Raw genomic sequence first — 13,919 nt, 5'->3', positions numbered from 1 at the left:
TTACTCCTTGTGTCCTTATATACAAGTACAAACATATTTAAAATTGAGTGCTCACCTCTTATAGATTCTCCTAACGAAATATCCTGGCAGTCATGTGTCATTAATAAATAACATAGTACAACAACATCGTTTTCAGGGAGCCACATGAATAATACAGGAATTTTATAAATAAATAAAATATAGTCAGATTAAGCCTTGGCTACCACGAGGGCTATAGGGATATGATAACCTAACTGCAGTAAACTAAGACTAACAACGTTAATTAAAGAAATATAATTCATGACTTGTTTACAACAAGTTATTTTTATTATTTTTTTACGGTAATGAAAACTTCACCTTTATATCAAATGGAGATACATTTGTAGCTCTGAAAACACAAGTAACCCTTTTTAACAAAATAATATCAAATTATTAACAACTATGTATGCAACATTTTATTAGTGAAAGAAACACAAACGTGTTCACTATTCCAGGAATCTCTATTTATATGACGTTTGGTACTTATGAGCCCAAATTGTCATGGTTGTGTTAAAAGTTAGTAGGGACCTGGCACGCCTGTTCTTGTGAGCCTTCCTAAGCACCTCTGTATTACCCATCGTCCCCTCCTTCACTCATCCATCTGAGTACCTCTCCCTTTATCATTGAATCCTTTTTTTCCATCCCTGCAGTTAAGTGCCCTGTATCTTCCCCTCTCTCCTTCTTAGTTGGTTATCCATTTGTATTTGGTTTTTCCCCTATGCAATTATGGGCCCTTGGAAGCTTCATGTGTTAAAAACAGCCCTGCAAAATGTATAAGGCTAAATGTGTTCTAATTTCAATGTCCCACTTCCTAATAATGGTTTGCTCATTATAGTCGGAAGTGTCCTCACCATCTTCAGCTTGGTTTTGTGTATGTATATTTTAAACTATATTTTTTAACACCAATTCCTACAAAGAACAATGATAAATAATGCAGAGATTTGTAGGCATATTTGATCTATTTTACATAATTTGGAAAGTTGGGTTCCTTTCCTATAGTATATATAATAACACTCACATGTACAAAGGACTTGTACAAAGTTTTTCAAAAAGTAACAACGAAAATCAGGCTCAGGCTGTATGTCTGTGGTCAGTTAAACATTGAACTTTTTTGACTCACTCGTGTGGTACAAGGTCGTACAAGGTCATCCACAGGTATGATAAGAAGCTATAGCAATCAGACTGTCTGTTCTAGGTAACTTGCTGAGGCTCAGCCAATGAGCTTGATTAGTACCGAATCACTAAGTTCGTTGACCTCCATAATCCTCTCGAGACACTCCATGTAGCGACTCTTGTCTTGGAGGAATTGTGGAATCCTGGCATTGTCAAGAACTGCAAAGTCTTTTAGACGTTCAATGTCCTCATAAGAGATCTTCAAGAAGAAAAAGTAACATCAGTATTTGTGAGTAGTTGCTTTAAGTGTTTCCTTTTCAAATTAGCTTTTAGGAACCTGGGACTGACTTTTATGAGCCCTTTTGATATTTGTAGCACACAATAGTCAAAGGCCAGTGATGTATTCAAATTTGGGGCCAGGTAAATGCCCCCCAAAACTGACCCTGGATTGAAAATGACATGAGGCCATATATTCATATGCCCATATAACACACAAATTCTTTCACTTAGCTTCCCGTTTGGCTAAAATCTCAACCATTTGAGGACATCAGTGGAAGGATTAGGTGAGGCAATAATACATAAAATGGCCATGTGTGAAATGTATAATAGTAACCACCACCATATGGGATCTGATGGCATTCTCTGCAAAAACAGGGCTCTCTCTAACGCAGAGATGGGAGAGCTGAGATATCAAGCTTCGTACAAGTTGAACAAGACATGTCTGCTGGATATGGCCTCTGAACATGTCTCCCCTCTGCCTACACGCTTCAGGGTTCATTTCAAAATCCTCACTCTTACTTTCAAAGCCCTTCACAGCAGTTCCGCACACTATATCTCCTCGCTCATCTCTAAACACACTCCTAACCGGTCTCTCCGCTCATCCAATGATCTCCTTTTATCCTCTCCTCTGATTTTTAGCTCTCATGTACGCTTACAAGATTTGTCAAGGGCTGCCCCGTCCTCTGGAATGCCCTCCCCCTGTCTATCCATCTCTCCCCTGCCTTCGCCCCTTCCAAAAAATCCCTCAAGACCCACTTATTTAAGGCCGCTTACAACATTGCACATTAACACCCCCCCCATATTCCTGTAGCTCACCTTTCCCAGTCCCTCTAATGCAATACGTACACTAGTGTGGCTGGTCCATCCCTAACAATGGCACTTGTTACCTTTTACCTATTGTGTAATACACCCTAAATCCCCTCCTCACCTGTTGTCAAATTGTTATGTTACATACTACTTGTTATGTCCTGTCTATCCATTGTACAGCGCTACGGAATTTGATGGCGCTATATAACACAAACATAGAAGGTTTGTAAAATAAAAAAGATTTGGACAAATATCAGTATCTACAGAATGGATATGCATACATACCTTTCCCATTGATATTAAAAGGTGGAAATCTATAGTGTGCCTGTGCCTCAGAATTTGAAGGATTCCATCCAAGTACACCTGATCTTTACTGAAGCAACCTACAGGACAAGACAGACAGACACTTATCAATGTTTTATTATCTACGATTAATCCAAGAGATTCTTGGTGGGGTAAAAGTGGTGCAGAACCACTGATTTAGCCCCATGGTAAAAAAAATATAAGCATAGTAGCATTAGACAGAACTTACCAAGATTGAGTTCTTGTTGTGCCCAAATCCCAACTCTTTAATGTTTATGCTTAAGTCATCTGCACTACATTATTTTGGAGGAGAATATGATGAGAAAGCAGAAGACCTATATCTCCAATGACACCAGTCTCTTTTTATCTGCTACCTCAATAGTGGGCAAGAACATGCAGTTATATCCTGTGCCCACACTGGACTGCATGCCCCGGAGGGGTATGACACAGGTGGACAAAATATGATCCCAGCAATGGTTAGGAGCGAGGGATCGCTATTCAGGTCCACTACTAGCCACATTTCATATAATGTACTTTATAAGCCAATTAGCCAAAATCTAGGGAGGAAAAGATTTCATTGGACAAGCAAGACTTCATTAGCATAGCCATTAGCAATGCTAAACTAAATGCACAGTATTTAAGGCTCAAAGAGAAATATATTTTTTTTCCCTTAAACAATCTAAGTGCATACCTTTATGATACAAATGGCATAATCTGGTATACCAAACGTTCAAAATATGAATGGGTTATTAACAATAGGTCTGGCATCCTATGGGATGTTATTTGAAGCACCAGTTTAATGCAATTCACGCAATCTAAACTTCTTTTCCAGTTCAATGGAGGTAATTTAGGAAAAGCAGCTCTGGCAAAAAAATAAAAGTGGTCTTACCCTGGCACCTAATGGAATGTTCCTGCTGTCTGGACCATACCACTTCTTCACACTTTAAAAACTTTGCATTGAAATTGCTCCTTGTAAATGGCCCACAATGTTATTTGTTGGCATATATATGATTGAGAAATTCAGTAACATTACTAGTGGCCTATTTACCTTCAGCGTCACCCCCTCTGTGCTGTTGTCCTTCTTAGTGGTCGTTGGGATAGGACATCATATCCAGGAAGCATGGAGCAGAAGGAAACTATGGAGGACAGTGTCGACTTGGCACAGCCCATCATAGTGCTAATGGACCAGTTGGGGAGATCAGTAATCTCCCTTTTAGTCAGCCCATTGACTAGTGGCATTACATGGAGCCTGAACTGCTACCCTAGTTGGCATATGCAAGAATACACCCCTGAACATGACAAGTACTACTGCAAAAAAACTCAGTGTTCCTTTGCTCATGCAATGTGTTGGCACTTACATACAGACCAGTCACTTATATTTAACCAAGTGGTTCTCACAGTGATACAGTATTAACGTTACCTGGCTGAGATGTATCACTGCAGCCCCTCTTAGCCCGTACACAATAATCCCATCTGGTGTTTGGGTCCTTAACAAATTTGCCCACATCACGGAAGAGTTCACTGAAGGACATTCGACTGGCCTGGTAGACAGTATAGTAAAGAAGAGCAGCTCTCCACAAATAGGGGTCCTTGCGAAATAAAACACTGTGGATGCTTGCAAGTCCTTCTTCTGTTGGGTTCACTGGTTTCAACCCATATTTTTTACGACCGTTGAGATTGCTCCATGGTTGCTGAATGTTGTTCATTCCTCGACAATAATGGGTGCCTGGGTGAAAATAAATACAGATTTGTTTTGTTACAGTGCTGTTTTCTTTCTATTGCTCCAGAGAAGCACAAGATAATTTGTTTTTACAGTCCCTTCACACTAGTCGGTAATTTTGTGTTTTAATTGTAATTTACTAGGTAACCCCAATTTATCTAAGGAGGCACCAGTGTGATGGGATGTCAACCCTGAACCGTACTAGGCCACTAGATGGGAATGGTTGGATGACGTCATTTTAATAATGGCATCCAACATGACATCTAACATACAGTGATGAGGCATAAACTCACCACTAATACTGCAGCTCACCAGAAACCAGCTAGTAGTCACTATATTTACTGTACAGCATTTCTAGTGCTAGAAGAAGAAACGCATTGCTAAATATCAGTGCAAATCAAATATATATATATATACATATATATATATATATACACACACGTATATATCCTGGGCCCATAGTACTGCACTATTTTCACGAGGGACAGTCATTTGAGGGAAATTAAATACTAAAGTGAAATAACGATTTAGTAGCACAAATCCGGCGTACTTTCATCAGCATTGGTGCAAAGTCAGAGTGCCAAGCTGGGTGATTAAGACAGTGCCATTCTAGTGTTTACCACAAGGCAGTATCAGGCAGTGTGTTTGTCTTGCACACCGGGCTAAGAGCAGATACAAATTACTTATATGCAAAATAACTGTTTGCTTACATGGGAGAAGAGATAATGACAACAGGTAACAACTATTTTGCATTGTCAAAATAACTTCTAAAAAACACCTCATGAAAATGAAATATACCATTTCTCTTTTGAATATTCAGTACCTATTTCGTGTCTAAGCATCCCTTCCAGCCATTGTTCTCGTGCTGTGGAGGTGTTGATTGTGAGTGTCGGACGTCCATTCACAACTGTCATTGAGGCTCTTGAAAGTAAATCATCAGTGAGGAAAACGACAATCTGAAAATAAATATGTTATTCTTTAAAATAAAATATATATATATGCCTTGGGAACATGAAAATTATCATTGACTCTGGGCGGGGCTAAAACCAAAAGTCCAACGATGGACATGTCCAAAATGTCCAACTTCCTCAGGTAGACCTGTCCCTCTTCTGGGGCAATGGATACACAAGGGGTGGGGCTAGGAGTGTATGCAGGAGGGACTAGCCACACACACAGGGGCAGGTATAGATACATACAGACAGCCTTAAATGGGATTGGAGTAGGAGGGGTAGTGGGCAGGGTGTGGGAGGGGTAGTGGGCAGGGTATGGGAGGGGTAGTGGGCAGGGTGTGGGAGGGGTAGTGGGCAGGGTGTGGGAGGGGCTTAACACTGCTCCAATGCTTGGAGAATGGGAAAGTGACCTGTAGATCCAGGGAAGTAGGACTGGAGGTGGGGAGTGTATGGGATTTGGACGAGATTTGTGTGAGACAGCAAAAGGGAGAGAGACTGACACAAAATAAGATAAAATTTCATTTTTGGCATGTCTTTGTAATGGCAGGCATATAAGAATGTATAGATACATCACAAGTAGGATGCAAATTGTCCTCTTTTAGCTGTATTTATTCTATGCAACATCTAGAAGCTATGATATGTGTTCTGGTTTGAGTTGTCTAACAGGTATCAGGACTGCCGTGTGTGGGATTATAATAATAATTCCTCTTGTACTTGAGCAATACCTACTTCCCCTAGACAACCTTCTTTCTCCATGTATTTCCGTGCCTGCTGCGAGATACGACACTTTGGGAGAAGACTGCCTCCTGTAGCTTGCTCAAACTTTTCATAATTCCCATATTTCTCAAGAGCCCGCCGCATGATGTTGATGGCCTGTAGCAGAAACGAAGAAACAAACCTAGTACTGACAATATACTACGGCTGATAATTACATGAACAATTATTGTTAAAACTATTAAGAAGAGGCTGCCCTCCTCCTCAATGGTCCGGCTATTCTTGCCACCGATTGGCTCTTTTTGAAATCAATGGCAGCACTTTCAACGTGAGTCTGAACAGACCTCCATTCCCAGCTTTCCTTGAGCTGGAGCTGACAGGAGGTGCATCACGTGCAAGAGATGTGTTCTGCGTAATATATCTCCTGCAGGGAAATGAGCTGGGGGGGTGCATTTTCCAAAATGTAAATGGACCACACAGCGATCGCGTGCATTAAAGTGCATATGATGGCTGGAGTGTCCCTTTAAAGGATGAAACCTTCCAAATGTGTAACACATAGTGGGGCAACAATGCAGATGCCTATCTTCTGACCACTTTTTCCACAGGCTACACTCCCTTTATTCTGTTTTATTCATTTTTCCTCTTCCTCCGCTTTAGTCATTCTTACTATCCCTAAATAAGAGGATGAAGTAATATTAAACTGGAGTGAGCAAATATTTCACATACCAAGTTTCATTCCAAAGGGTTTTGTACATGCACAGACATAAAAAATGTAAATACTTAGAGGAATTGAATGAAGACAAGTGTAAGCTACAATGTAAAAAGAAAAATGTCATTGGAAGGAGATGAATGGAAAAAAAAGACTAAATTAACAGGACTTCATTAGCATTGCCAGAAAGAATCATCCCAGTGTGGTGTTTGGGAAGAAAAAGTCACATAAATATCATGTTACTGCCTACAATGGCAGCACCAGAATGCAGACAATGGGAGTTTATTGAAAGAAACTAAATGTTTTTTTTTCCAATAAAATCCTAAAGTACATTACTGTATAGAGTACTGTATTCAATGCTCCTAGAAAAATAATTATTTTTCCCATGGGACTTCAACTTTAATGACAAGTAATATTCAACAGGACAGAAAACATCATGAATGAAAAGATGAAATATGATGTTTTGTCAAATGGAGAAACTAAAAAGATGATTGTTTCAGTTTTCTCAAAAACAACCTTAATGACGTGTACCTGTTGCAGAAATCTGTCGGATGCATGGCTATGTTTGGCTAACACGTGCGGCAAAGCAGGATTGGAATATTCAAACTGAGGATTGTATGTAAACTCTGACTTGAAGAACCTGATCTTCTCTTTTTCGACATTTGACGGCTTTATGGCATTCAATATACAACATTTCTTGGCCGAGATTTCTTCTTTGCCTGGAGATACTGAGACCTGTGTTTCTTTGCCCTTAATTAGGCTGGTTGTATAATGTTTCCTCCTTGCTTTGGTCTTAGGTCTTTGTGTGATACCGATACTGTTCCCTGACACTGAGATGTTCTGTGAGCATTTAGAGTTGGTGGGTCTTGCAGCTAAGGTAGAAACGGATATGTTCCTTTTGGAACACAACGATCCACTTTTTGACGAAGGAGTCCTGCCTTTGTTATGTTCCTTACCACGAGGTGTGCTAGAAGCCTTGTTAGACCTCTTGCGTTTTTTGTTTTTACACAAATGTGAATTCTTTTGAGAGCTTGGCTTCTTCTCTTCCTCTTTGCTTTGAAGCAGGACATTATAGCTGCTGGTGCCAGTTCTAAAGGTATCTCTTAGGATTCCTACGGACATTTCTTGCACATTATGGCCAGTGACTAGGACCTTCTTCCCTTCCACATTTAAGACTGATTTTCTTGAAAATTCTTCTTTAGGCCAATGAAGTTCTTCTGCAAAAAAAAGCTAATTTATTTTGGGATTAGTGTAAACCAACACCAAACTTAAAACCAATGTAAAAAAGTAACCAGGTAAAATGTAGCCATATAGACATACATTAATTGTAAATAAAAGGTTCAAACATTGAAATCGTGCCTGCTTTACAAATGATAAATATGGGAATTACCTCGATGCCACATCTATTTTTGAAATATATTATGTACCCAGTTGCTTTACCATCTAGCTATCAAGCAGGATTTTTTTTTACCATATGACGGCGAGCAGTTGTTTCATGTACTGTATTTCTAAACATTGCCAGAACTTCATAAGTTCAGTCGAGTCAGCAGCAGTACTTCTGTGTACTGAGTAAATGACAAGTTTCTTCAAAACTATTAGAAGTGGAGTTCAGTGGTCAATGCTCCAGAATTCCTGTCCCAGAATGTCTAGTGTTGATCATTAACCATTAAAGGGACAGGTTAATGTATCTGGGAGCATCACCAATGAAGCACTTTAATATACCACCTCCTCTGTGGTCCAATACTGAAATCAATGGGAGTGCTTTCCACAAATATGCATGGGGAGGTCTCTTTGACCCCTTCGCCTGTGATGTTCACCAAGACAGTGCTAGAGGTTATCCACACATCAGGATATGTGTTCTGCCAAAATACATCTCTAGTGCAGAAAATAGCTAGAGGTAGGGAAACGGACAAATGTATGGGGGGGGGGAGTTACAGAATCTCCAAAGCTTTTGCAATAGGGACCACACAAAATATTTGTGGAACAGCTTCTTTAAAGACTTGCATCTTGTGTGGCAGGGGTTAATTTCATGGCTATTGCACATCATCTTGTGGTTGATAGGACTATTAATTTGTTGGTGGCTACGTTTCTTATAATACAATCTCATGATTCTTTCCCACTGCCTAGCACATCTACAAAGAAGCTTAAACCTGTTTCATTTTCTGATGCCCTGGCATGTTTCACAAAAGCTCATTTGGTCCTGAAGTCTGCCTGGATAAAATACAGTTGCCTAGTCCCAGCACACTTGGGCATATTGTTTTCTGTGCATGCGCATTGAGCCTGATTAACCTTTGGCCTTTCAAAACGCATTAACAAGGAAAGTATATAGGATGATATTAATTAAAGTGAACCAGTGCTAATCATGCTGTCCTTAAATAACTTGCACTAGGCAGGGGAGTGAAAAGTCAGCTGGTACATGAAAGGGTAGGTCAGGTCACTTTGGTTACAGTACAAAGCAACCTGTAGTTTACAAATAGTCAAGATTCCAGTCTCTTGAGATCAGTTTATGCAAACATACATTCTGGTTTATTGACTTTGGTGTCTAAGACAATGTTTTAATAGCCACTTAGTAAACTACAGGGTTATGATAGCCAGAGTGCTTGAAAACTGAGCATTCAAATTCCAGGATACCGAGCGCCATCTAGTGGTTCCTTAACGTTATTGACGCGTACGACAGCACCTTCTCACTTGGCCATATTTCCATTAACCCTTTTATTCACACCAGCCTTTGAAAATGGAAAACAAAACCAAGAAATCATGTGCAGCTATACTTCGTGCGTGCATGGATTCGTCATGAAATACTTCATCTGCTTGGAGGTAGCAGTTCTTTGCAGTCACTGTCTTTGGGAGATGAATGACTGGCTCTTGGCTTTGCTGCACTGCGTCAACTACTAAAATAGAATTCACGCACAGACCACAAGAGATGCATGGTAAGCAAGGGGTTAAAACTTCTGCACGAAATACCTGTGGAAATAAAAATGCCTTCAACAGCCCTTGCAGAACCCAAGGGGTTAATGTTGGATTTCAAGTCCATAGCCATTAATCTGGTTACAAGGAATAGCAAACAAGATCAGTAGTTAGATATATATAGAATACTTACCAGTTACACAGATGGATTCAAGCATTTTCTTCATTTTTAGGGATCTTCACAAATAGGTGTAAAAAATCCCTCTGCTGAATAAGAGGGTTCATTAGCGTGGCACTTGCCAGGGGGCCTTCGATGGCCCAACAGTTGGCTAATGAGTCTAGTGTAGTGAAGGTGACAGAGAGCCAAAGCCTGTCACTAAGCCTTTTGACTATTGTCCCTCTCACATTGACAACAGAAGCAGCTTCACGCCGGATTGGTGTAGGGCTCCAGCTTGGTCTCTATGGCAACCCCTGGCAGCACGTCACCGAGCAAATGAATAGACTTCATTAATAGAACTGTCGGTACCAGGATCATGCCAATCAAATCTAACATTTAAATGATTAGTTTATAATATTTATTATTTAATATTAATTCAAATGTAAAAAATAGAATCATCCTTAAAAACAAGGGTATTGAATGGTAGTGTCCACACAAAATATATAATGAGGTTCCCTGCTTTAAGTAGCCCATTAGCCATTTCAGGCAAGTGAATAGGAAATGACAGGTATGAAGGTATTACATAATACTTTTGTTATGACTACAGCTGAAGATTGTTATACACCATTTGAATAACAATTATATTATGTTGTGTATTTTGCTTGTTTACTATTTGTAAAAGTACACAAAGTGCAGACAGAGTAAGAATAAATGTTATAAGGATATAACAGAAATACTGAGGTTTATATATGAAATCGCAATCCTGGTAGGGCAGTCAGGAACCATTTTATTGGTTGCTATGGTGATTGCCCCTCTTTTTCCACCAGTGTTGCCGTTTATAGATTGATGACAAATACTATGGATAGATGTTGATAGTCACAAAATTTAGATGATATCTCGACGAGCTGCCTGTATTTGTTGGCCGTGGGGATCACAGACTGGTTGGGGAGGCTGTCTGATTTCCCTCTGTCCCAGGGAGCGGTAAAATCCATTGTAATGCCCACGTGGCCACCTTGCACTGCTCTGCAGCCCTCCCTACCTGTAGTTACACCCTTTAAAAGGGTGTCCCACTTTGGGTCTGTCCAGGCATAAAAATACATTTTGTTAATGTGCACCAAATTACCCAGTATCTGTACTGCGGCGCCCCCTTTAGGCCCTGTCACGTTTGTCCTGGGATCCGGGAAGGAAATGTTGGTGAGTATGATACACAAGTTGCTAAGACACACTATAATGATTTGTTAATAAACATTGGCCTTTCTATTGCTTGACCGCATTTTACAAAAGAAAATATTTGTCATTGCTGGGTGCAACATTAACAATGTATTTGCAAAATACAACTGTTGAGCAGAATGAATCGCTGTTCCTCCAATATTTGTACAGAAACAGACTAAACATCAGCAATGAGTACCGTATTGGCTCGGATATAGGCCGCCCCCGTATATAGGCCGCACCCTAAAAGTTTGGTGCTTTTTTAAAGAAAAAGTTTTTTTCTTTAAAAAAGCACCAAATAGACATGCTGCCACTCTGTCCTCTCCCCCCCCGAGATATGCTGCCACTCTGTCCCTCCCCCCCCGAGATATGCTGCCACTCTGTCCTCCCCCCCCCGAGATATGCTGCCACTCTGTTCCCCCCCCCAACCTATGCTGCCACTCTGTCCTCCCCCCCGAGATATTCTTGCCACTCTGTCCCCCCCCCCCCCGATTTACCAGAGCGGACTCCCGGGTGTCTTGCGGGGCCGGAGGGGGACATCTATGCACATCGTGTATACAACTCCCGGTGCCAGCACTCAGCGGAAGTGCCGGCACCGGAGGTTGTATACGCGTATTGCGTAGATGTCTTCCGCCGGCCCTGCAAGACACCCGGGAGTCTGCTCTGGTAAGTCGGGGGTGGGGGGGGTGTAAAATGCATCATGCTGCCGGTGAACGTCCACGCGATGCGCTTAGACAACCTCCCGTGCCGGCACTCCCCCTGTGGGAAGTGCTGGCAGGGGAGGCTGTCTGAGCGTATCAGACAGTAGGATACAGGTCCCCTGCACCGCTGCGGGGGATCTGTATCCTGACCCCGCTGCCTGCCCGGCGCCCGGGACTGCATGTCCCGGGCGTCGGGCGCTAGACCCCGAATATAGGCCGCACCCCCACTTTAAAGACATAAAGTGGGGGAAAAAAGTGCGGTCTATATTCGGGCCAATACGGTATTTATTTATATGCAGGGTCACTTTTAATATTGGTTGAACACCATCATACTTCCTAGCATGCAATCACGTGCTCCACTGACACACTGACAGATTAGGAGAAGACTCTCAGAGTAAGTGTGGTCTTCCCTCCTTCCAACCCTAGCGTGACTCCGCATGAGACATCCGCACTCCACATGCACAGGGCAGGGGAGGAGCGCAATGCTATGCGCAATTTAGAGAATAAATGGTGCAGGTCCGGCCAAGTGACCCGAAACGGATGTTCGAGTCCTGATTAGGGCTTACTTTAGGTGTTCTGATGCTCTGTGTGTGCCACTCTCATCACCCGCCCCTGTCATCACCCCCAGAGTCCATTTGTCCCCTCCGTCAATGTTCCACACCTCTATTTTCCTCCCTCCTGTAGGTACAGATCAAATAAACAACACATGGAAACATTTTGTTGCAGGTATAGAGCAACTGAATAACACATAGCCTTGCGGTATAGATCAACTGAAAAATCGCATGTAAACTCAGCATTGTAGGTATAGATCAAATAAATAATGCATGGAAATCCTAAATTGCAGACATAGATACACAGGTTACATATCTAAAAGGCCAGCCCTGGAAGCCAGATTGCAGACTTGTCCAGCAGTTACATCCACAGGAGCTGCCCACCACCCAGGTTGAATGCATAGGACTTGCCATCCTCTTCCCCAAACAGTACGTCTCTACCTTCTTTGTCTCCAAACAGCATGTTTGTGCAATCTTTGGCCCCAACTGCCTGCCTGTGCCATCTTTGCTGCAAACAAACTGCCTGTGCCATTCTTGTATCCATACATACATAAATAAATACATACTCATTCACACATACTTTCATACCCCCTACTGCATCCCCTTACCTCACCTGCAGATTTGTCTGTGGAGAATCCATGCTGTGACGTGACCTAACATGACCATGCTGCGTTCCAGCTTCTCTGGGCAGTACAAGATAGGTGAGGTAAGCTGCTGGTCCAAAGTGGTTGTTGGGGGCTCTAGGGGCAGCTGCTATCGGCCCCCAGGAATGACTGGGCCCTTGGCAGCTGCCCCTTTTGCCCCACGTTATAGACGGCCCTGTTTATATGGCACCATTATGTTTCAGAGAGCTGTACAATGGGTACTTTTACTTTGGTAAAATGCTGTCTCCACTATCTACATTTTGTGCCAGTTTTGTCTGCATGAAGCACTGAATCACTGGCAGGAAAGTGCCCCCAATGAGGGCGCTCTCTGTGCATGTGCTAAATCTGGCTGGTGATGAGTATCTTGTGCATGTACACTGCTCCCTCAATGCATTTGTATGTAAAATAATGCTAATTTAAAGGTTACACTGAGCTATTAAATGGTTTTACAATGCATATGGTGTACCATAGTGGTTGACAAGCCCGTCGGATTTGTCCACAATATCAGGAATGTTGTATGGACGCTCATATGCTCCGAAATCCTGACGAAGAAGTAGAGTTTGATACAGTTCATCCGTATTTTGACGACACAGACTATAGACTATACTTCAAATGTACACATTAAAATTATTATGATTGAATAGGTCCCATTATAACTTACAGGTGGCTGCATTCGATAAAAGAAGCAGGCTGCCTGTGCTGATCACTATTGAATAACATGCTAAAGGCAAGCAATTTTCCAATTGGTTACCATTTGCCACAGGATAACATGAAGAAAGTAAGCTCTTTTCCTATTGGTCACCCTCCTCTTATTGGCTAATCTGTTACAAACCCTAAATTAAATTGTTATACATTATTTAATCATTTCCCTATTATTCTGGTTTGTAACATGACCTATTTTTCCCCCCAAGGTGTGTCTATTACCGTTTATCTGGCTGGTGTGTTTTACTGTGTGGATCGTTTAAAAAGTCCCCTTTAACTCCCATCCCTGCAGGATTGCTGGTTTGGACTGATGCCGCCAACCTCTGTAGGCAGCTAACACAGAGGGGAACCCGACAACGACAGCCAGGGACTAATTGGGTTGCCTTGTACCCATTACAGAACAAGAAAACTGACACACATTCTCTCTGCATTACC

General features: G+C 41.8%; 1 protein-coding gene across 1 annotated transcript; it reads right to left on the bottom strand.

Moving 5' to 3' along the window:
• Positions 1-923: 923 nt before the first annotated feature.
• On the bottom strand, positions 924-9,923 carry MATCAP2 (microtubule associated tyrosine carboxypeptidase 2). The gene is made up of 7 exons (XM_053468066.1): positions 9,714-9,923; positions 7,145-7,830; positions 5,920-6,063; positions 5,064-5,196; positions 3,941-4,246; positions 2,503-2,600; positions 924-1,390 (listed from the first exon to the last, which is right to left on the bottom strand). The coding sequence occupies exons 1-7, from the start codon at positions 9,745-9,747 to the stop codon at positions 1,229-1,231; spliced, it is 1,563 nt and encodes a 520-aa protein (XP_053324041.1). The 5' UTR covers positions 9,748-9,923; the 3' UTR covers positions 924-1,228.
• Between the last annotated feature and the right edge of the window lie 3,996 nt (positions 9,924-13,919).

The sequence above is a fragment of the Spea bombifrons genome, chromosome 5 (genome assembly GCF_027358695.1).
Source record: "Spea bombifrons isolate aSpeBom1 chromosome 5, aSpeBom1.2.pri, whole genome shotgun sequence".
Taxonomy (NCBI): Eukaryota; Metazoa; Chordata; class Amphibia; order Anura; family Pelobatidae; genus Spea; species Spea bombifrons.
This window is presented reverse-complemented; position numbering and strand designations above follow the sequence as displayed.

Bases quoted from the DNA above. Each gene is read 5' to 3' on its own strand.
- MATCAP2 (XM_053468066.1), bottom strand. From the start codon at position 9,747: ATGAAGAAAATGCTTGAATCCATCTGTGTAACTG. The intron at 5,197-5,919 runs GTAGGTATTGCT...ATTTATTTTCAG, and splicing joins AAGAAGGTTGTCTAGGGGAA to ATTGTCGTTTTCCTCACTGA. The intron at 2,601-3,940 runs GTAACGTTAATA...CTTGTCCTGTAG, and splicing joins CAGTGATACATCTCAGCCAG to GTTGCTTCAGTAAAGATCAG.